This window comes from Schistocerca serialis, chromosome 8 (genome assembly GCF_023864345.2).
Source record: "Schistocerca serialis cubense isolate TAMUIC-IGC-003099 chromosome 8, iqSchSeri2.2, whole genome shotgun sequence".
In the NCBI taxonomy this organism is placed as follows: Eukaryota; Metazoa; Arthropoda; class Insecta; order Orthoptera; family Acrididae; genus Schistocerca; species Schistocerca serialis.
This window is the reverse complement of record NC_064645.1, coordinates 337,579,097-337,604,096: the sequence shown is the minus strand read 5'-3', so window position 1 is coordinate 337,604,096 and position 25,000 is coordinate 337,579,097. Positions and strand designations below refer to the sequence as shown.

The 25,000-nt window shown below is 45.3% G+C and overlaps 1 protein-coding gene across 1 annotated transcript in view; it reads right to left on the bottom strand.

Moving 5' to 3' along the window:
* Positions 1 to 25,000, bottom strand: part of LOC126417005 (kinesin-like protein KIF26A) — a 247,829-nt gene that overhangs the window by 19,081 nt on the left and 203,748 nt on the right. Inside the window, exons 14-15 of the mRNA XM_050084892.1 lie at positions 18,831 to 19,281; positions 4,488 to 4,936 (exon numbers count right to left, since the gene is read on the bottom strand). Of these exons, the coding sequence (XP_049940849.1) occupies positions 4,488 to 4,936; positions 18,831 to 19,281 (900 nt within the window). The remainder of the gene's footprint in view (positions 1 to 4,487; positions 4,937 to 18,830; positions 19,282 to 25,000) is intronic.

Sequence of the window (25,000 nt, the reverse complement as noted above, 5' to 3'; positions counted from 1 at the left end):
TGTGAGAGGTATTGGCTGCTTTATTGAACTGTATTGCATTGGCTACATATGCCAATGAGCATGGCTGACGACATATTGATATAGATAGAGGAGAGGATGGACATAGCGAAGGGGAGAAGGAAATTGATAGAGACAGAGGAGGAGGGGGGGAGATCCATGAGGGAGGTGGCAGGTGGTGGGCAGGTGGAAGAGGAAGAGGGGTCAGAGATGGAAAGAGAGAGGGGGAGGAGGAGGATGTGGTTAGAGGGAGAGAGAGGAAGATGTGGTTAGAGAGAGAGGAGGTGGAGAAAACGGAAAAAGAGAGGGTGATGAGAAGATGAAAATACAGAGAAGAGATAGATAGATAGATAGATAGAGGTAGGAGGACGAGATGGACAGACCAAGGGGGAGGGGGGAGGGAAGAACGCAGAGAGTGGGAGGAGAAGGAGGTGTGATCAATTTATATGTGATGAATGTACATCCAAGCAAAGCTATGGAGAAATGGTAGTCATAGTTATGACACGAGTAAAAATCAGTCTACAAAGTAAATAAGTAAAAAAGCATCACAGATATAGCACATCTATGACGCTCACACTTATGAAGTGTACCTCAGTAATTTATTTACAATACGTGTACTGTTTACAATTCAGCATCATATATATAGAAGTGGAAAACCATATGGACCGCAACAAAACAAACTGCCATCAACTGGAACTCATTGCAGCAACAAACGACACGCTGTTCATCGAAACATCTATGTAAGTGAAAGGGTGGTAGCCTGAAACCAGTTATGGCACTGAAATAAACATTTGAATAAGTATTTGCGGCTGCTTGCATCACTCACCAATAAAACGTTTATCGGTTATTCCGTTTTCCCTACCCATGTCTTAAAACTTCATCATTAGGCTGGTCGTTTTAATTTATTACTTCCTTACTACTAACTAAACTTGCAGTAGATTTTGCAGGCAGTTCAACATATGCTACTCAATGTGCCTGCATTGTACGACACATAGTTAGGGAAATGTGATATTATAAACATTGTGATGTGTGAAGAAGTAACTTATCTTCAAATGGAGTACAAATTACGCACACTATACCCATCCAATGTTTGATAATGAGAGCATTTAGCGACTTCCGACAGACTTTAAACATAATTTCAAATTTTTTCTAACCTTTCTCGTTAGTCTATGGGTGCATAATCCAAAGCTAATAAAACAATTGTAATTAGTGTTTTATGTATATAGCCATAAAAGTTTTACATGCTTAAAACAAAAAAAATCTGATACTCGTTTGTAAAGTGATGAGAGGTTCGCATCTCGAGCAAATCCCTGGAAACTTCCAAATCCATTCGAGAAGCTACTTTATCTTCAGTGAAACGACTGCCATATTTTTTATCTTTCCCAGTATGACTGTGGAAAACTTTATAGCTGGCCGAGAACGCATTTTCTTAGCTAACGAGAGGTACCATCTAGGGGAGGAACGATGAAATAATAACATTATACCACTGACGGACTGAAACTTGTCATTTGCGTCGGATATAAGTCGCAGAATGCTGCGGACGTAAATATCCCTCGAACCCGCTGAGAATGAGCGGGCCACGAGTGGATACGCTATCTGATCAAAAGTATCTGGTCACCCATATATAACGCAGAACTGACCACTAGACGCAACGAGTCGTGGAGCTGCCAGTATAAAGGAGGCGGGAGGTATTATATTGTCGGTAGATGCGCAGTAGCAGCAGAGTGGTTCAGTGACTTAGAACATGGACTAGTAACTGGGTGTCGTCTGAGTAGCATACCCATCACGGACATTTCAACCCTTCTGCAGTTGCCCAAGTAGATTGTTGGTGATGTGACTGTGAAGTGCAAATGCGAAGAATCAGCCATACGTAAACCAGGACCAGGAACACTGCACAAACCTAGAGCATTGCTGAGAGTGGTTGAAAAAAGTGACATGAAACGAGAGAAAGGAATTACTCACGAGTTCCAAAGAGCTACCAACAGCCAGTTAGCATAATGACTGTGCGTAGGAAGTTAGAATGGGGTTTATTAGTCGAGCAGCCCCTCATAAGAGACATATTCTGAAGTGAATGCTAAGCGACGCTCAATGTGCGACGCTACTGGCCAGCGGATTGGAAAAGAGTAATTTGGAGTTACGGATCACGCTGTCCTTATTGGCAGTCAGATGGAAGGGCTTTCGTTAGGCGAGTGCCTGAAGAACATCACCTGCTGTCATGTGTAGTGCCAACAGTGAAGTACGAAGGAGGCAGTGTTACAGTTTGAGGATTTTTTGTGGTTAGGGTGTGGTTGTCTTAACGCGTTTAAGAAAATATTAATGCGGGAGGATAGGAACACATTTTACAGCACTGTGTATAGCGTACAGTAGATGAACAGTTCGGAGACAATGATTGAGTGTATCATTATGGTAATGCATAATATCACAAAGCAGCATTTGAGAGCCAGTGGTTTATTTACACTCCTGGAAATGGAAAAATGAACACATTGACACCGGTGTGTCAGACCCACCATACTTGCTCCGGACGCTGCGAGAGGGCTGTACAAGCAATGATCACACGCACGGCACAGCGGACACACCAGGAACCGCGGTGTTGGCCGTCGAATGGCGCTAGCTGCGCAGCATTTGTGCACCGCCGCCGTCAGTGTCAGCCAGTTTGCCGTGGCATACGGAGCTCCATCGCAGTCTTTAACACTGGTAGCATGCCGCGAAAGCGTGGACGTGAACCGTATGTGCAGTTGACGGACTTTGAGCGAGGGCGTATAGTGTGCATGCGGGAGGCCGGGTGGAGGTACCGCCGAATTGCTCAACACGTGGGGCATGAGGTCTCCACAGTACATCGATGTTGTCGCCAGTGGTCGGCGGAAGGTGCACGTGCCCGTCGACCTGGGACCGGACCGCAGCGACGCACGGATGCACGCCAAGACCGTAGGATCCTACGCAGTGCCGTAGGGGACTGCACCGCCACTTCCCAGCAAATTAGGGACACTGTTGCTCCTGGGGTATCGGCAAGGACCATTCGCAACGTTCTCCATGAAGCTGGGCTACCGTCCCGCACACCGTTAGGCCGTCTTCCGCTCACGCCCCAACATCGTGCAGCCCGCCTCCAGTGGTGTCGCGACAGGCGTAAATGGAGGGACGAATGGAGACGTGTCGTCTTCAGCGATGAGAGTCGCTTCTGCCTTGGTGCCAATGATGGTCGTATGCGTGTTTGGCGCCGTGCAGGTGAGCGCCACAATCAGGACTGCACACAGGGCCAACACCCGGCATCATGGTGTGGGGAGCGATCTCCTACACTGGCCGTACACCACTGGTGATCGTCGAGGGGACACTGAATAGTGCACGGTACATCCAAACCGTCATCGAACCCATCGTTCTACCATTCCTAGACCGGCAAGGGAACTTGCTGTTCCAACAGGACATTGCACGTCCGCATGTATCCCGTGCCACCCAACGTGCTCTAGAAGGTGTAAGTCAACTACCCTGGCCAGCAATATCTCCGGATCTGTCCCCCATTGAGCATGTTTGGGACTGGATGAAGCGTCGTCTCACGCGGTCTGCACGTCCAGCACGAACGCTGGTCCAACTGAGGCGCCAGGTGGAAATGGCATGGCAAGCCGTTCCACAGGACTACATCCAGCATCTCTACGATCGTCTCCATGGGAGAATAGCAGCCTGCATTGCTGCGAAAGATGGATATCCACTGTACTAGTGCCGACATTGTGCATGCTCTGTTGCCTGTGTCTATGTGCCTGTGGTTCTGTCAGTGTGATCATGTGATGTATCTGACCCCAGGAATGTGTCAATAAAGTTTCCCCTTCCTGGGACAATGAATTCACGGTGTTCTTATTTCAATTTCCAGGAGTGTACAATAACATTCCTGAAATGGGCTGGCCTGTCTGAAGTCCCTACCTGAACCCGATGTGCCAGTGTTCAGATAAGTTAGAACGTCGACTTCAATCCAGGTTCAAAAATGGTTCAAATGGCTCTGAGCACTATGGGACTCAACTCATGAGGTCATTAGTCCCCTAGAACTTAGAACTAGTTAAACCTAACTAACCTAAGGACATCACAAACATCCATGTCCGAGGCAGGATTCGAACCTGCGACCGTAGCGGTCTTGCGGTTCCAGACTGCAGCGCCTTTAACCGCACGGCCACTTCGGCCGGCTCGACTTCAATCCAGATCCGAGCAACCAACATCAGTATCTTCCCTGGGTTCGGCTCTTGGGGAAGAATGGGCTGTCCTTCTTCCACATACAATCAGACACCTCACTGAATGTGGTCCGAGCAGGGTTCAAAAAGTCATAAAGGCGAACGGTGGACGCTCCCTTTATTAATGACCTCTAATAGATATCTGGATATTTCTGATCCTATAATGTAAGGTCATACCTACATGAAGGGTTAATGGCATGCTATGGACAAAAATACGCGGTGTGCGAAGTAGGAAGTTGTGCACCTGGACAGCCTCAGGTAAGTTATTGAAGAACGTACCTGTGCGCGAGGTGGCTCGCAGCTCGAGGTCCGAGAGCCGTGTGGACGCGGAGCTGTAGCCGTCGGTGGGGAGGCTGCCGTAGCCGGAGCTATCCTTGCAGCAGGCCACGTCCTCGGAGGGCGCCTTGTGCAGCGTCAGAGCGCTCTCCGCCGCCCCCGCCCCCACCCCCGCCTCCGGCGTGGCCGCCCCCGCCGCCCCCGCAGCCGCCTCCTCCTCCGTGTCGGAGCCGGAGGCGCCGTTTCCCGGCTCCCTGCAGATGTTGGGGTTGGACGCGCCGTCCGGGAGTCGCAGCGCCGCCAGGTCGCTGCCGCCCCCGCAGCCGCTGCCGCCCCCGTAGCCTTCGCCAGCTCCGCTGCAGCCCATTCGCAGCAACAGGGTCCTGTGCAGGAGCCGCCGCCCTGGAGACGGCTGGGGACTCGCCGACCGCCGCATGCTGCGCTGCGCCTCACTGTGGACAGCAAGGACCAGTGGGCCAGATAGAGTTGTGAATCTACCGCAGGCTAACGTAGACTGTAGCAAGCAAGCGTAGGCTATGGTAGGTTTCCTAGCAGCCGTGTTACCTGTACGTCAGCTGTGCTGCGTACCTATCGGGCCTTACCTCATTTCTATCGCCTTGTTTGCTATGCGATCAGTGTCTTACGATAGATTCCCCTAGAAAACGAAAGCTACCACCTACAGACTGAATGAGGATGTATAAAGCGCCGATAACCTATAGAACATTTTTTTGATGTATAATTGTCCTCCTGTCTGTTACTAAAAAATAAACAGTATTTATAGCAAAATTGAAATTATGGATGTGGATTTGCAACAAGCTGGAAAGTTGAAGGGTCAGCAACTTGTGATACTATTTCAATATGACAAACAGCGAAAGATGCAAAACATGTGTTTCTGTTACTTGATGATGCTGGTTTCGGGTTTTTATTTATAACCAATTCTCAAACCATTCTGCGAAACAATACGCATTCAATCAGAATAGATGTTACTCCACTCAGCCGGCCGCTGTGGCCGAGCGGTTCTAGGCGCTTAAGTCCGGAACCGCGCTGCTGCTACGATCGCAGCTTCGAATCCTGCCTCGGGCATGGATGTGTGTGGTGTCCTTAGGTTAGTCAGGTTTAAATAGTTCTAAGTCTAGGGGAGTGATGACCTCAGATGTTAAGTTCCATAGTGGTTAGAGTCATTTGAAACATTACTCCACTTATGAAACCAGTTTCATTACCAGTTGCGTTGTGTTCCTCTGGATAACGAGTGTCATGATATTTCGCTATGTGCAGTAATATTTATTCTGAATTGATGCCTGTTGCTTCACGGGATAGTTTGAGAAGGGATTATGAATAAACCTGAAACAAAAGACCTAGTTTGAAGCTTTGGGTGTTTGTTATATTGATGCTGGAAACTTTCATTGTTTAAATCAGGTTTCGTTCGAATATTGTTTATCTGTAATGGAAACAGAGGGATACTGCAGTAAAAATAAAAAGAAATACGTATTAACCACATAGCGCCAGAAAACACAACTTCCTCAAAAAGGGTAAAATTAAAAAAAAAGAAAACAGCACAAAACTAAAACATATCAAACTTCACTTCAATACTTCGCCGAGCTCACATATGTTACTCTTGGTCATAAACATCTTTCTCACTTACCAGTAATAACAGGAAACTATTGCCTTTGTTTATGGTTCAAATGGCTCTGAGCACTGTGGGACTTAACTTCTGAGGTCACCAGTCCCCTAGAACTTAGAACTACTTAAACCTAACTAACCTAAGGACATCACACAACACATCCATGACCGAGACAGGATTTGAACCTGCGACCGTAGCGGTCGCGCGGTTCCAGACTGTAGCGCCTGGAACCGCTCGGCCAAGCCGGCCGGCCTTTGTTTATGACGAAGAACGTTCTATTAGTACAAAATTGCAACAAAAATGGCTCTAAGCACTATGGGACTTAACATATGAGGTCATCAGTCCTCTAGACTTAGAACTACTTAAACCTAACTAACCTAAAGACATCACACACATCTATGCCCGATGTAGGATTCGAGCCTGCGACCGTAGTGGTCACGCGGTTCCCGACTGTAGCGCCTAGAACCGCACGGCCACTCCGGCCGGCGGCGCCGAGGGAACTTAGGTGGTGAAGCACCACGAGCCATAGATGAGGGGGGTGAATGACGGCTGCGGAGATGTGTACGGGCGAATAGAAGTGCAACTATTGAGAAATAAACCATCTAGTGGAAGCAAGTGGCATTCAACAGTGTCTCCTCAACGATAGTTCAGCAAACGTTGGTACATATGAGTTCCGTACATATTTACCCTTTTTGTGCTGTGACAGAAAAATTCATCATTTGGTTTCCTTTTTCTTCCTGTTACAGCATGCTGTATTGCTCATACAATGAAACTCCAAAAAAAACTAGTATATACATGTGTATTCAAATACAGTGATATGTAAACAGGCAGAATACGGCGCTGCGGTAGGCAACGCCTATGTAAGTTCTTAGACCGGTTACTGCTACTACAATGGCAGGTTATCAAGTTTTAAGTGAGTGTGAACCTGGTTTTACAGTCGGCGCACGACCGATGGGACACAGCATCTCCGAGTGAGTGATGAAATGGGGATTTTCCCGTGCGACCATTTCAACAGTGTACCGTGAGTATCAGGAATTCGGTAAAAAATCAAATCTCCAACATCGCTGCGACCGGAAAAAGATCCTGCAAGAACGGGACCAACGACGACCGAAGAGAATCGTTCAAAAAAACAGAAGTGCAACCCTTCCGCAAATTGCTGCAGTTTTCAATACTGGGCCATCAACAAGTGTCAGCGTACGAACCATTCAACGAAATATAATCGATTTGGGCTTTCGGAGCCGAAGGCCCACTCGTGTACCCTTGATGGCTACACTACACAAAGCTTTATGCCTCGGCTAGGTCCGTCAACACCGACATTGGACTCTTCATGATTGGAAACATGTTTCCTCGTCGTTTGAAATTGTATCGAGCGGATAGCCGTGTACGGGTATGGAGACAGCCTCATGAATCTATGGACCGTGCATGTCAGCAGGGGACTGTCAAGCTACTGGAGGCTCTGTAATGGTAGGATTAATGGTGTCAATTTTCTTGCTCGTTGGGGACCTACGCTATATTAGACAGGTGTACCAATTTCTTTGGCTCTTCAGTGTATAACACGAATTATGTGGGCTAGTACAGTTTTGACAGTTTTTTTAAATATATTTACATATTGTGGGGTATAAATAGCAAATAACTACGCATAATATAAGGTTAACACGAAATCGTCTCCCATCCAGCGCAAGTTCATTTTACAGTACTTTACATAGTACTGCAAAATGTTTTTAGGCTACACCTACAGTAAAGAAAAAAAAATCGGTGTTTGATTTGAAAGTTCAAATAATTTCGTACGACAAAATAGTTTTTTGTAACATGTTTAAACTGCCAGGAGCACCATCGAATAATTTTCATGTCAAGACGTCCTCTATAGGTATGAAGTGTGTATTACACACAAACAGCGCATCATAAAGGTTTTTTGGTGAAAAATTGCGACTAAAAACATAACTCTTAGTTTGGTGACCTTAGGATTCTTGCAGTGATCCCAGAAAACTTTCAACGCGTTCATTACGCCAGTTAAAGTTACATTTACCCATCAGACGAGATGTGACACACATATTTTACGTGCGTTAAGTATGGTAACTTTGAACCTGCTGATCTCGCTAATTGATAACGATATCGACGGAAGTAGTTTTAAGGTTCCCCTAGAATATCATTTTAAGGACACATGGTAAAAAGTTTGCTGATACCATGAGTAGAAATGATAGAAGTGCCCATCTGCATAGCTGGTACTTTTGATACCAATAAAATCATAAAATCATGGTTTTTTTGGGTTTTCTCAGGGACCGCCCAAGAACTAATGGTGTTTTTACAAGCCAGCTAAGGCCAACCATAGAACACACTTAAGGCAAAAGAACCAACCGATTTGCTCAATTTACATGGAGTGGAGAAAGCAGTGGCGGATTCAGAAAAACCTCAAGGAGGGGGCGCTAAAGATATCTTGAGCCACCTTTACTTTTACTGTAATAAAAAATAATCAAGTCACATGCAAAGTTTAAGAAAGTTTTATTTAAACTGATTATACACATATACAAGACAATACCATCTTATGATATCGAGATCACTAGAATGGCGGCGACTTTTCTCGTACGTATGTGTCTGCAAAATGTGTTGCTAATAGAATTAATCGTAAAGAAGTAATAAATTAAAACGTCGTGCCTGATGGTGAAGTTTTACTGCACGAAAAACAAACAGGTAGTTGGCGATAAACTTTTTTCGTTTCATTATTTTGTGAGTAGTGTCAACGAGAAAAAATTTCATAGAGGGCTATTCGGAAAGTAAGTTCCGATCGGTCACGAAATGGAAACCACTATGCAAATCCCAAGCTTTGCACAGACGTGTTGGTCAGTTTCTCTAGTACGCCCGTCAATCGCGCCACGTTACATTTTACAGTTCTGAGCACATGATGATGCCTAGAAAATAGTGTCTCCTGCCAAGTACGATGGCACGAGGAGAAATTACGCCTGAAGGTATGCAGCCCACATAATGTAACTGTCATGCGTTACCTTCTTCAAGACGATCCCTGGCCGCATTCTGCAGGGGCAATGAAGATGCTCCCGCAGCGTTTTCGATGGGAAGTGTTTGATCACCCACAATACAGCTCGTAAATGGCTCCCTCTGAGTTTCGTTTCTGCTCACATGAACCGCTAGCTATGAAGACAACATTTTGGCACATGGCTGTGAAATACCATACCGGACAATGGATATTCTTGATGTTAAATCCTTATTCAATTCGAATCGGCGTTAGACCAGCGTAGAGACGTGGCGGAAAGCACTGACGGCTGCCTTCTATGACGAGCATATTGGAACGTTGGTGTAACTCCACGACAAATGTCTAAGTCGAAGCGGCGGCTAAAGAGATAAATAGCCGGAAATTATAGCTAACAGTTGCAAATAAAATATTTTTGATTTTCACAGTGGTTTGTATTTCGCGGCCGATCGGAATTTACATTCGGAATACCCTAAATATTTGTAAAGTTTGTTGGAAATGGTTAAGTGCTCTCATTCTCAAAGAGTAGGTGAATGTAGTCGGGGTAGTCTGCGCGCCATGGGTTACGCTGCCTCAAGACTCATACAAAGTTTGTACTTGTCTTTTAATGAGTAGGCTATGACAGCATTTTTAATTTTTATATTTACTCGATAATTATATGGATTACTGAAAATGATATTTTTGTTGCTTCTGAAAGCCTTTAGCTAAGCAACCTGCAACTAGGTTTGTGCAGCATGAACTGCGAACCAGTTTAGCCGTTTAGTAATTTACATTACGTCATACTCCGCAAGCCACCTAACGGTGTGTGGTGGTCGTTACTTTTGGTACTGCCAACTGATCGCTTCTTCCCTGTCCCACTCGCGATTGGTTGCAAGAATTATTGTCGGAAAGCCTCTGTATTAGCTCCAATTTCTCAAAATTTCTCGTCATTGCCATTTCGCGAGACGTATTTGGAAGGAAGTAATATATTGGCGGACTCTTCCCGGAAAGTACTCTCTCAATAGCAAACCTCTCCGTGATGTACAACTCCTTTCTTGTAACGCCTGGCACTGCAGTTTGTTGAGCGTCTCTGGAACGTTCTCGCGCCGACTAAATGATGCCGCGACGAAACGTGCCACTCTTTGTTTGATGCACCCCATCCCTTCCATCAGCCATATTGATAAACAATATACCAAGAATCGGTCGAATAAGAGCCTTGTAAGCCACTTCCTTCGTGGATGAGTTGCAGATTTCCTTAAGACTCTTCTTATGAATCTCAGTCTGTCATCTATTTTTCCTGTTTCATATGGTCATCCCACTTACGAACGCTCTGGATAGTTACTCACAGATATTTTACGGTGGATATTGTTTCCAGCAATTTGCCGTCAATAATTTAATCTTACAGTAGTATATTTCTTTTCCTGTGTATGTGCAGTACATTATATTTATTTACGTACAGGGCCAACTGCCAGAGCACTATTCATCAACTCTCTGCAGCTCATTCTGCAAATATATGCTATCTTCTGACGTTGGTACTTTTTTTATAGACGTCCACATTACCTGCTGCGAACGGTCTTAAAGAGCATCCGACGCTTTTCATTAGATCATATATGCATTATATATACACTGTAGCCGGCCGGGGTGGCCGAGCGGTTCTAGGCGCTACAGTCTGGCACCGCGCGACCTCTACGGTCGCAGGTTCGAATCCTGCCTCGGGCATGGATGTGTGTGATGTCCTTAGGTTAGTTAGGTTTAAGTAGTTCTAAGTTCTCGGGGACTGATGACCTCAGAAGTTAAGTCCCATAGAGCTCAGAGCCATTTTTTTATACACTGTAAACAGTAACTCTATCACACTTCCCTGGGATACTCTGGAAATTACATTTCTCGATTTTGTCCCTTTAAGAACGACACGTTGTGTTCTATCTGCAAGGGAGTTCTGTGTCTAGTCGCAAGTCTCGTCAGATACTTGATAAGCTTGTATCTTTTTCAGTAATAAGCAGTGCGGGACGGTGTCAAATGCCTTCTTGAAGTCAAGGAACACGGCATCAACTTCAGTGCCGTTGTTTACAGCGCTATGGATCTCGGCTAATTTTTATAGAGGAGATTTACATCATCATTGAGCATAAAACAGGTCCAAATGGCTCTGAGCACTATGGGACTCAACATCTGAGGTCATAAGTCCCCTAGAACTTAGAACTACTTAAACCTAACTAACCTAAGGACATCACACACATCCATGCCCGAAGCAGGATTTGAACCTGCGACCGTAGCTGTCGCGCGGTCCCAAACTGAAGCGCCTAGAACCGCTCGGCCATAGCGGCCGGATAAAACAGGTTCCTTATCTTCCCAACAGATCGGCGTCAACGATATAGGCCTATGATTATGTGCATGTGTTTTACGGGATGACCTGCACTTTCTTCCAGTCAGTACCCCTCGCTGCTTCAGTGACCTATGAAAACTACTGTTAGAAGGGGAACAAGTTCTTTCGCATAATCTTTGTAGAATCTTACAGGTATCTCATCTCGTCGTGATGCCTTTTCACTACTAAGCGATTGTAGTTGCTCTTCTGCTTCGCGATATGCTATCTCAATATCCGCCATTTCGACGTTCGTTCGATGACTGGTAGGAGGGACCGTGTTACGATCTTACGCGGTGAAACAATTTGATAAGACCAAAGTCATTATTCGACCTTCTCTCTGTTACCTTCAGTTTCAGTACCAATATGGCCACTGAGTGAACGAATAGAGAATTTCTAACTGCTTTCTAATTTTACGTAAGACCAAAACCTCATCGGGTTTTTACTCGTATCGATTGACAAAATTTTACTTTCAGAGTCATCGATCGCTTTTATCATTGCTCTACTCACTCTCATTTTCGCTTCGTTCAGCTTTTTTATTTGCCAGTTAGGTTTTGATTTCTGTTGAGTCTGTGATGAAACTCTCTTTGTTTACGTAGCAGTTTTCTGACAAGGCTGTTAAACGACGATTGGTCTTTCCCATTCCCCATTATTGAACGATGATTCTGAATTTTTTCCATTTCTGCTCCACATCTTCAGCCTCAGTACTGAATTTATGTTGTTGACTATTCACATACTCTGAAATTTGTATCCTGTCACTCTTGCTCAGCAAAAATGTTTTTCTGTCTTACTTTTCTCTTGTAAAACTCATGGTCATAGTTGCAATCACAGTCTTACAATCAGTGATACCTTCCTCTGAGTTAGCTGACTCAATAAGTTCATGTCTGTTTGTTGCTAGGAGGTCTAATACTTTACGTTAACGAGTTGGTTGTGCAATTATCTGCCGGAAGTAACGTAGATGTTTTCACTATTAAGGCATTATAGTCTGGGTACAAGTATATAGTTTCATGGTTAGACACACAATAACGGCCGGCTGGTATGGCCGTGCGGTTCTAGGCGCTTCAGTCTGGAACCGCGGGACCGCTACGGTCGCGGGTTCGAATCCTGCCTCGGGCATGGATGTGTGTGATGTCCTTAGGTTAGTTAGGTTTAAGTAGTTCTAAGTTCTAGGGGACTGGTGACCACAGATGTTAAGTCCCATAGTGCTCAGAGCCATTTTTTAAGCCACACAATAACGAAATGCGAGTTCAGATCAAATCAACAATCGTAATGTTTATAGAAAGTAAAATAATGTACACTGAGGTGACGAAAGTTATGGGATGCCTCCTAATATCGTGTGGGAACTGCTTTTGCCCGGCGTAGTGCAGCAGCTCGACGTGGCGTGGAGTCAAGTCGTTCGAAATCCTCTGCAGAAAAATTGAGCTATGCTGTCTCTATACCCGTCCATAACTGCGAAAGTGTTGACGGTGTTGTGCGCGAACTGACCTCTCGGTTATATGAAACTATATACTTTTACGCAGAGTATGTTGTCTTAATAGCGAAATGTAGTGTGAGGAGGGCTATGCGAGAGGCGTTCAATGAATTCGAAAGTAAAGTTCTATGTACTGACTTGGCAGAAACTCGTAAGAAATTTTGGTCTTATGTCAAAGCGGTATGTGGATCAAAACAAAATGTCCAGACACTCTGTGACCAAAATGGTACTGAAACAGAGGTTGACAGACTAAAGGCCGAAATACTAAATGCCTTTTTCCAAAGCTGTTTCACAGAGGAAGACTGCACTGTAGTTCCTTCTCTAGATTGTCGCACAGATGACAAAATGGTAGATATCGAAATAGATGACAGAGGGATAGAAAAACAATTAAAATTGCTCAAAAGAGGAAAGGCCGCTGGACCTGTTGGGATACCAGTTCGATTTTACACAGAGTACGCGAAGGAACTTGCCCCCCCTTCTTGCAGCTGTGTAACGTAGGTCTCTAGAAGAGCGTAGTATTCCAAAGGATTGGGAAAGGGCACAGGTCATCCCCGTTTTCAAGAAGGGACGTCGAGCAGATGTGCAGAACTATGTCTCTAACGTCGATCACTTGCAGAATTTTGGAACACGTATTATGTTCGAGTATAATGACTTTTCTGGAGACTAGAAATCTACTCTGTAGGAATCAAATGGCTCTGAGCACTATGGGACTCAACTGCTGAGGTCATTAGTCCCCTAGAACTTAGAACTAGTTAAACCTAACTAACCTAAGGACATCACACACATCCACGCCCGAGGCAGGATTCGAACCTGCGACCGTAGCGGTCTTGCGGTTCCAGACTGCAGCGCCTTTAACCGCACGGCCACTTCGGCCGGCTGTAGGAGTCAACATGGGTTTCCAAAAAGACGATCGTGTGAAACCCAACTCGCGCTATTCGTCCACGAGACTCAGAGGGCCATAGACACGGGTTCCCAGGTACATGCCGTGTTTCTTGACTTCCGCAAGGCGTTCTATACAGTTCCCCACAGTCGTTTAAAGAACAAAGTAAGAGCATATGGACTATCCGACCATTTGTGTGATTGGATTGAAGAGTTCCTGGGTAAAAGAACGCAGCACGTCATTCTCAATGGAGAGAAGTCTTCCGAAGTAAGAGTGATTTCAGGTGTCCCGCAGGGGAGGGTCGTAGGACCGTTGCTGTTCACAATATACATAAATGACCTTGTGGATAACATCGGAAGTTCACTGAGGCTTTTTGCGGATTATGCTGTTGTATATCGAGAGGTTGTAATAATGGAAAATTGTACTGAAATGCAGGGGGATCTTCAGTGAAATGACACACGGTGCAGGGAACGGCAATTGAATCTCAATGTAGACAAGTGTAATGAGCTGCGAATACATAGAAAGAAAGATCCTTTATCATTTAGCTACAAAATAGAAGGTCAGCAACTGGAAGCAGTTAATTCCATAAATTATCTGGGAGTACGCATTAGGAGTGATTTAAAATGGAATGATCATATAAAGTTGATCGTTGGTAAAGCAGATACCAGACTGAGATTCATTGGAAGAATCCTAAGGAAATGCAATCCGAAAACAAAGGAAGTAGGTTACAGTACACTTTTTCGCCCACTGCTTGAATATTGCTCACCAGTGTGGGATCCATACCAGATAGGGTTGATAGAAGATTCAACGGAGAGCAGCGCGCTTCGTTACACGGTCATTTAGTAATCGCGAAAGCGTTACGGAGATGGTAGATAAACTCCAGTGGAAGACTCTGCAGGAGAGATGCTCAGTACCTCGGTACGGGCTTTTGTTGAAGTTTCGAGAACATACCTTCACTGAGGAGTCAAGCAGTATATTTCTCCCTCCTACGTATATCTCGCGAAGAGACCATGAGGATAAAATCAGAGAGATTAGCGCCCACACAGAGGCATACCGACAATCTTTCTTACCACGAACAATACGAGACTGGAATAGAAGGGAGAACCGATAGAGGTACTCAAAGTACCCTCCGCCACACACCATCAGGTGGCTTTCGGAGTATGGATGTAGATGTAGATGTACGATAAATGGTCGACGGGTTTCATATCGGGTCATATGGGTGGTCAAATCATTCGCTCGAAATGTCCGGAATGTTCTACAATGCAATCGCGAACAACTGTGACCCAGTGGCGTGGCGCACTGTCATCCATATAAATTCCATCGTTGTTTGGGAAATGTCTTCAAAGTAGCCGAACATAATCATTTCCAGTCAATGATCGATTCAGTTGGGAGGATCCAGTCCATTTCATGTAAAAACAGCCCACACCATTACGGAGCCAAAACTATCTTTCACAGCCTTGTTGACAATTTGGGTCCATAAGTGAATTTAGACTTTCTTGGCGAATCTCGATGATGAAGTCTTCTCGGGCCCCTGGCTTCGCGGGATCTGCGTCGCACTCGAACCCTACCAATAGCTCGGGGTCTGTGGCACACTCGAATCCTTCCATCACCTCTTAGCAATTGAAATTGGAGACTCATCTGACCACGCTAATGTTTTCCAATCGCCTACGGTCCAACCGATATGGCAAAGAGACCAGAAGAGAAGCTGCAGGTGATTGTTCAGATGGCTCTAAGCACTATGGGACTTCACAAAATGATTCAAATGGCTCTAAGCACTATGGGACTTAACATCTGAGTTCATCAATCCGCTAGACAAAGAACTACTTAAACCTAACTAACCTAAGTACATCACACACATCCATGCCCGAGGCAGGATTCGAACCTGCGACCGTAGCAGTCGCGCGGTTCCGGACTGAAGTGCCTAGAACTGCTCGGCCACAGTGGCCGGCTAGCTGTAGGTGATACTATGCTGTTAGCAAAGGCATTCGCCTCAGTCGTCTGCTGCCGTACTCCACTAACGCCTAATTTCGCCTCACTGTCGTAACGGATGCGAACTTCGGACGTCACACATTGATTTCTGCGGTTATTTCACGCAGTGTTACTTGTCTATCGGCACTGAAAACTGCACGCAAACGCTCGTAAGTTAAGGCAGTCGGCCACTGCGTTGTCCGTGGTGAGATGTAGTGCCTGAAATGTGGTGTTCTCGACACATTCTTGACACTGTGAATCTCGGGATATTCAATTTCCTAACGATTTCATAAATTTAATGACCCATGCGTCTAGTTCGAGCTACCATTTCGCGTTCAAAGTCTGTTATTTCCCGTCTGCGGTCATAATTACATATGAAACCGTTTCAGAAGAATCATCTGAGTACAAATGACCGCTACGCCAATGCACTGCACTTTTATTCCTAGTGTATGCGATATGCACATCGCTATCTCATGGCGTACGTCATCTCAATGTACAACAATGTGGTCAAGCGATAAACAGAAATACACTACTAGATTCTAAACCGGCACGCTATTTGAACACTTTATTAGCGTATTATTAGATTAGACTAGATTAGATTAGTACTTATTCCATAGATCACGAATACGACACTTCGTAATGATGTGGAACGTGTCAGGTTAATAAAAGGTGTCTATACAAGATATTACATTACACAAAATATTACATGACACTTAATATTTTTAATTTTTTGTGGGGGTTGGGGAAATTACCCATTTACTATATCCAAAAATTCATCTAATGAGTAGAAGGAGTTGCCATTAAGAAATTCTTTTAATTTCCGTTTAAATTCTATATGGCTATCTGTCAGACTTTTGATGCTATTAGGTAGGTGACCAAAGACTTTTGTAGCAGCATTATTTACCCCCTTCTGAGTCAAAGTTAGATTTAACCTGGCGTAGTGAAGATGATTCTTTCTCCTAGTGTTGTAGCATTGTACACTGCTATTACTTTTGAATTCATTCGGGTTGTTAATAACAAATTTCATAAGTGAATATATATATTGTGAGGCTACAGTGAAGATCTTTAGCTCTGTAAATAAGTGTCTACAGGATGATCTTGGATGAGCTCCAGCAATTATTCTGATTACACGCTTTTGTGCAATGAACAATCTTTTACTCAATGATGAGTTACCCCAGAATATGATGCCATACGAAAGCAGAGAATGAAAATAGGCATGGTAAGCTAATTTACCGAGATGTATATCGCCAAAATTTGCAATAACCCTAATAGCATAAGTAGCTAAACTCAAACGTTTCAGCAGATCCTCAGTGTGTTTTTTCCAGTTCAACCCCTCATCAATGCATACACCTAGAAACTTAGAATATTCTAGCTTAGCTACCGATTTCTGATCGAAGTCTATATTTATTAATGGTGTCATTCCATTTATTGTGTGGAACTGTATATACTGTGTTTTGTCAAAGTTTAATGAGAGCACATTTGCAGAGAACCACTTAATGATTTTATGAAAAACATTGTTTACAATTTCACCAGTTAATTCTTGTCTGTTGGGTGTGATAGCTATACTTGTATCATCGGCAAAAAGTACCAGCTTGGCATCTTCGTGAATATAGAATTGCAAGTCATTAATATATATTAAGAACAGCAGAGGACCAAGACCGAACCTTGCAGCACCCCATTCTCGATTGTTCCACAGTTTGAGAAATCACCAGTTTTTTGCATATTATTGTTGTTGTTGTTGTGGTCTTCAGTCCCGAGACTGGTTTGATGCAGCTCTCCATGCTACTCTATCCTGTGCAAGCTTCTTCATTTCCCAGTACTTACTGCAACCTACATCCTTCTGAATCTGCTCAGTGTGTTCATCTCTTGGTCGCCCTCTGCGATTTTTACCCTCCACGCTGCCCTCCAGCACTAAATTGGTGATCCCTTGTTGCCTCCGAACACGTCATACCAACCGATCCCTTCATCTGGTCAAGTTGTGCCACAAACTACTCTTCTCTGCAATTCTATTCAATACCTCATCATTAGTTATGTGATCTACCCATCTAATCTTCAGCGTTCTTCTGTAGCACCACATTTCGAAAGCTTCTATTCTCTTCTTGTCTAAACTATTTATCGTCCATGTTTCACTTCCATACATGGCTACACTCCATACAAATACTTTCAGAAACTACTTCCTGACAGTTAAATCAATACTCGATGTTAACAAATTTATCTTCTTCAGAAACGCTTTCCTTGCCATTGCCAGTCTACATTTTATATCCTCTCTACTTCGACCATCATCAGTTATTTTGCTCCCCAAATAGCAAAACTCCTTTACTACTTTAAATGTCTCATTTCCTAATCTAATTCCCTCATCATCACCCGACTTAATTCGACTATATTCCATTATCCCCGTTTTGCTTTTGTTGATATTCATCTTATACCCTCCTTTCAAGACACTGTCCATTCCGTTCAACTGCTCTTCCAAGTCCTTTGCTGTCTCTGACAGAATTGCATATTATGTGAACTGCTTATTTCAACTTTCTGCACTCTTCCAGTTAGGTATGATTTAAACCGTTTGAGCACTGTCCCATTCATACCACAGTACTTGAGCTTATCTAGAAGTATTCCATGATATACACAATCAAAAGCATTGGATAGATCAGAAAAAATCCCAACGAGTGACTTCCGGTTACTCAGAGCATTTAATATTTCATTAATGAAAGTATATATAGCATTTTCCGTTGAAAAACCTTCTGGAAACCAAACTGAAATTTTGTGAAAGCCGGCCGGGGTGGCCGAGCGGTTCTGGGCGCTACAGTCTGGAACCGCGCGACCGCTGCGATCGCAGGTTCGAATGCTGCCTCGGGCATGGATGTGTGTGATGTTCTTAGGTTAGTTAGGTTTAAGTAGTTCTAAGTTCTAGGGGACTGATGACCTCAGAAGTTAAGTCCCATAGTGGCAGGGCCATTTGAACCATTTTGTTAAAACTTTATTTTTACAAAGGTGTGAAGCTACTCTACATCTCCTGGGGGGGGGGGGGGGGGGGGCGTAGATTTGTGTCCGGTGCGCTTCGTCGGATCCCATTCGTGGTGCGGGTACTCACAAGACGGTGGAGCCCGCGCTGGGGACATCTGTCAGCGAGCGGCAGCGCGGCGTGGGTCGCAACCGCCGGCTCAGCTGCGGAGACGCGAACCCGGCGGGCGCCCGGCGCGCCGCAGAACCCGCCGCCCCCGCGGGCGCCCGCGCCGTGGGGATGGAGGAGGCGGCGGCGGGGGCTGCGGAGGCGGCGGCGGCGGCGGCGGCGGCGGTCGGTGGCAGCGGGTGCCTGCGCAGCGTCCGCTCGTCGTCCGAGTCCGCGGGCGAGCCGCCCCCGCTGTGCTGCTGCTGGTTCTGCTGCTGCTGCTGCTGCTGCTGCTGGCGGTACAACAGATGGCCGCGGAAAACCGAGGACGACTCCGTCCGGAAGTCCGCCAGAGACGCCGCGCTCGGTTGGTAGGCAGTGCCACTCGTGCAGAAGCGCTGCGCCTCCAAATCCGTCGTAATCGACAGCGAGTCTGCGCAAAGGACAATTATGCTGTGCATTGTGGACATATCTCACATTTTTTGCAAGTATCAACAGTCTTCGTTTAGAATACGTGGAAGCAAAAACAGCCCATGATCCAAATTAGTTTACTCAATTCAGCAACCGCTTTCGATCGTTTCGCTCATCAAACTGATCTTTCTCCTTAGTAAAAGAAGCAAATAAACTCTTTTTTACCCGTGGTTGGCACCGCTAACATATTAAAATAGTGATAAAGTAGTCCTACATCTACATTTATACTCCGCAAGCCACCCAACGGTGTGTGGCGGAAGGCACTTTACGTGCCACTGTCATTACCTCCCTTTCCTGTACCAGTCGCGTGTGCTTCGCGTGAAGAACGACTGCCGGAAAGCCTCCGTGCGCGCTCGAATCTCTCTAATTTTACATTCGTGATCTCCTCGGGAGGTATAAGTAGGGGGAAGCAATATATTCGATACCTCATCCAGAAACGCACCCTCTCGAAACCTGGACAGCAAGCTACACCGCGATGCAGAGTGCCTCTCTTGCAGAGTCTGCCACTTGAGTTTGCTAAACATCTCCGTAACGCTATCACGCTTGCCAAATAACCCTGTGAGGTATAAGTAGGGGGGAAGCAATATATTCGATACCTCATCCAGAAACGCACCCTCTCGAAACCTGGACAGCAAGCTACACCGCGATGCAGAGTGCCTCTCTTGCAGAGTCTGCCACTTGAGTTTGCTAAACATCTCCGTAACGCTATCACGCTTGCCAAATAACCCTGTGACGAAACTCGCCGCTCTTCTTTTCTATCTCCTCTGTCAACCCGACCTGGTACGGATCCCACACTGATGAGCAATACTCAAATAAAAGTCGAACGAGTGTTTTGTAAGCCACCTCCTTTGTTGATGGACTACATTTTCTAAGGACTCTCCCAATGACTCTCAACCTGGCACCCGCCTTACCAACAACTAATTTTATATGATCATTCCACTTCAAATCGTTCCGTACGCATACTCCCAGATATTTTCGGGAGGACGACGGTTCAATCCCGTGTCCGGCCATCCTGAGTTAGGTTCTCCGTGATTTCCCTAAATCACTCCAGGTAAATGCCGGGATGGTTCCTCTGAAAGGGCACGGCCGACTTCCTTCCCCATCCTTCCCTAATCCGATGAGACCGATGACCACGCTGTCTGGTCTCCTTCCCCAAACAACTAACCAACCAACTCCCAGATATTTTACAGAAGTAACTGCTACCAGTGTTAGTTCCGCTATCATATAATCATACAATAAATGATCCTTCTTTCCATGTATTCGCAATACATTACATTTGTCTACGTTAAGAATCAGTTGCCACTCTCTGCACCAAGTGCCTATCCGCTGCAGATCTTCCTGCATTTCGCTGCAATTTTCTAATGCTGCAACTTCTCTGTATACTACAGCATCATCCGCGAAGAGCCGCATGGAACTTAATGGTCCCATAACACTCTCCTGTGGCACGCCAGAGGTTACTTTAACGTCTGTAGACGTCTCTCCATTGAGAACAAGATGCTGTGTTCTGTTTGCTAAAAACTTCAATCCAGCCACACAACTGGTCTGATATTCCGTAGGCTCTTACTTTGTTTATCAGGTGACAGTGCGGAACTGTATCGAACGCCTTCCGGAAGTCAAGAAAATGACATCTACCTGGGAGCCTGTATCTAATATTTTCTGGGTCTCATGAACAAATAAAGCGAGTTGGGTCTCACACGATCGCTGTTTCCGGAATCCATGTTGATTCCTACAAAGTAGATTCTGGGTTTCCGAAAACGACATGATACTCGAGCAAAAAACATGTTCTAAAATTCTACAACAGATCGATGGCAGAGATATAGGTCTATAGTTTTGCGCATCTGCTCGACGACCTTTCTTGAAGACTGGGACTACCTGTTCTCTTTTCCAATCATTTGGAATCTTCCGTTCCTCTAGAGACTTGCGGTACACGGCTGTTAGAAGGGGGGCAAGTTCTTCCGCGTACTCTGTGTAGAATCGGATTGGTATTCCGTCAGGTCCAGTGGACTTTCCTCTGTTGAGTGATTTCAGTTGCTTTTCTATTCCTTGGACACTTATTTCGATGTCAGCCATTTTTTCGTTTGTGCGAGGATTTAGAGAAGGAACTGCAGTGCGGTCTTCCTCTGTGAAACAGCTTTGGAAAAAGGTGTTTAGTATTTCAGTTCATCGTGGAGACGACAGCTTTGTCGTTTTTTTATAAATTATGAGGATGCCAACCGTCGCAAAAATTTTTGTGCTTCTTTTACTTAAGTTTAGGAGACAGATCAATCTGATGGATGATCGTGACGATTGAAACCGGTTACTGAACTCATTAAACAAGCTTGCGATGAAAGACTGGTTTGGTTTCCACGTATTCTCAGGTAATGGAGCGCTGTTGACTTCAAGGTGATCATGTCTCCCGTCATAGAGCTTTCTTTTAGGCCTTTTAACAGTATCGCACATTTGAAAACATTTTGGGAAATGTCCACTACTGGTTTGAATGTTTATTGAACAAAATCTGTCCATTGACAGCGAGATGAGATATAAGCCGCTACCGAAAAGTTTCTGTTTAAGGGCGTTCCTGCAGCGTAACTGGAACGTAGAGCGACTCCGATGCGGGTATATGGCTCTGAGCACTATGGGACTTAACATCTATGGTCATCAGTCCCCTAGAACTTAGAACTACCTAAACCTAACTAACCTAAGGACATCACAAAACACCCAGCCATCACGAGGCAGAGAAAATCCCTGACCCCGCCGGGAATCGAACCCGGGAACCCGGGCGTGGGATGCGAGAACGCTACCGCACGACCACGAGATGCGGGCGATGCGGGTGTATAAACACCGACATCTACGCAAGGGGTTAGTGTGGTATTCGTGTCTTTCCGATGTGCGTGCGGTAAATGCGGAAACGTGAACTGTGCCGACGTTATTACCAACGTGCTCTTATTCTGTTTTTGGCTGCCGAAGGACAAAAACCGGTAGACAACCATTGGAGAAGGGAAAATGTGTGTGGGACAGCATGTCTGTCGAAAACCACTGTTGTCATATGGTGCACCAAGTTCCGTGCTGGTTACGATTCGACACAAGATCTGGCAGGCCAGCCTCATCCATGAACTCAAGTGGCAGATACTAGAGCGCCCGTCCTATAGTCTTGATATCGCCCCAGGCAATTATCTTGCCTTCCATGCCTTGAAAAATTGACGATTCCTGTCAGAAGAGAATATGCAGGAGGCAGTTACAGACTTTGTCATGCAGTAGAACACTGTGTTTTACCAAAGGGGAGCCTTCAGCTTGGTGCATAGGTGGGATGATAGCTTGAATGCTCACGGCGATTTTGGCTGATTGGCCTACCGACTCTGGACTTAACTGCCTTTGTACGGAAACTTTTTGATCGGCCCTTACACAAACACGACAAAAAGTGCATGGTTATTGGTAAGTACCTCCTGGCTTTCAGAAGAGGGCTGCGCTAAAACTGCAAGGTGTACAGACAACAGACACATATCAGTGGATAGAGCACCTCTCCAAGTTTTTAACTCACATTATAGGTGCTTAATATGGGCACTATTTGTGATGCAGCAATCGTCAGTACATGCCTGCGATTCATTGAATTTGATGACATAAACTGTCTTGGAAGACGTGGCAGCAGCCCAATTTAGAAACGTGTTCATTGGATTGCCATTGTACAGATGTGAACTAACTGGACGCAACGATATTGACTGGACGATTCATCAGTATAGTCTGATGTGCATGCCCTCTAGTGGTACACTCTGAAACTACACCCCAGGGCGTATTATATGCACGAACTTTGAAAAATGCTCTATTCACTGTTATGTGTCCTTTTTCTGTAGGTCTTTTAGTTATTGTGGAGTCGTCTCCTGAAACCCCGGAGGTACTTATGAATAATCCTGTATTCCCTTTGAGGAGAGGCTAGGTCTTCTCTTTTGTCATCATTCTGTATGAGGTCGTCATTTTGATAAGCGTTATATTGGCATTAGTGGTGGCGGGTGGCTTTGTGCCCTTCCTCACTCTCCAATACCCCAGGACAGAATTTGCATATCACACCCTGTTTGCATCTAAATCTCATGTTCAAGTGTAAGACAGTTTTCTACAGATACATACAGGGCATAGGTACCAGCTCAATAGTTACCTAGTTTCATGTATTAAACTGCCTAGAAACCACATACAGGTTGGCTAGGATACCAGCCCCCATAATTAATCCACCAGATCTGTGCTAGAATGTCACCTCATGTCCCAGAAGTGGATGGTTTATCGCGCTCAGCTATCAAGGTAGGGAGAGGCTAGGTGTTATCTATTATACAGGGTGATCAAAAAGTCAGTATACATTTGAAAACTTAATAAATCACGGAATAATGTAGATAGAGAGGTAAAAATTGACACACATGCTTGGAATGACATGGGGTTATTAGAACAAAAAAAAAACAAAGTTCACAAAATGTCCGACAGATGGCGCGTGAAAGATCTCTTGTGCGCGTCGTTTGGTGATGATCGTGTGCTCAGCCGCCACTTTCGTCATGCTTGGCCTCCCAGGTCCCCAGACCTCAGTACGTGCGATTATTGGCTTTGGGGTTACCTGAAGTCGCAAGTGTATCGTGATCGACCGACATCTCTAGGGATGCTGAAAGACAACATCCGACGTCAATGCCTCACCATAACTCCGGACATGCTTTACAGTGCTGTTCACATTATTCCTCGACTACAGCTATTGTTGAGGAATGATGGTGGACATATTGAGCATTTCCTGTAAAGAACATCATCTTTGCTTTGTCTTACTTCGTTATGCTAATTATTGCTATTCTGATCATATGAAGCGCCATCTGTCGGACGTTTTCTGAACTTTTGTATTTCTTGGTTCTAATAAAACCACATGTCATTCCAAGCATATGTGTCAATTTGTACCTCTCTATCTCCACTATTCCCTGATTTATTCTGTTTTCAAATTTATACTGACTTTTTGATCACCCGGTATATGTAAAGAAAAGTGTGTGTGTGAGGGGGGGGGGGGGGCGACATCCTCCCAAACCCCTGGATCGATTTCAGCCAAACTTGCCAGAGAAACAGCAGAGCACATCGCGAGTATCAGCAGTGTGGAATTTATAACCTCCTAGCTCCAACAGGAGTGAAGACACAGACAAAAACGTGGTTTTTCAGGCCTTGGCCAATATGCTTCCCTGCCTGACAGGCATATTGTGTGCGAATAATATCGTCCTGCTTTATTAACCTGTTTTACTAGGGCTATACATGCGGATGGGGACGGCTGACCTGAGAAAAGAGGAGGAGATACATAGAGAGAGGAGGTGAGGTGGACAGAGAAAGAGGAGAGATGGTGGAGATGACGGACGGAGAGAGAGGTCGGAAAAAATGGACGGAGAGAGGGGCGAGAAGGGTATGGACAGAAGAGCGAGAGGAGATGGACAGAGAGAGAGGTTTGTTGTGTGGGTAGTATCGGCACACCTTGCACGAGCTACACGCTTGTTTGGGCACAGCGAAACAGAGGAAGGTAGTGGAACAGTGAGTGAGGGAGGATGATGAACTGGACAGAAGGAATGTGAAGCAGGAGAAGATGAATATAGAGAGGGGGAGGATGACAGAGATAGAGAGAGAGGGGAGGAGGAGATGGACAGTAAGGGCATGGTGGAGATGCTTAGAGGTGTGTGTGTGTGTGTGTGTGTGTGTGTGTGTAG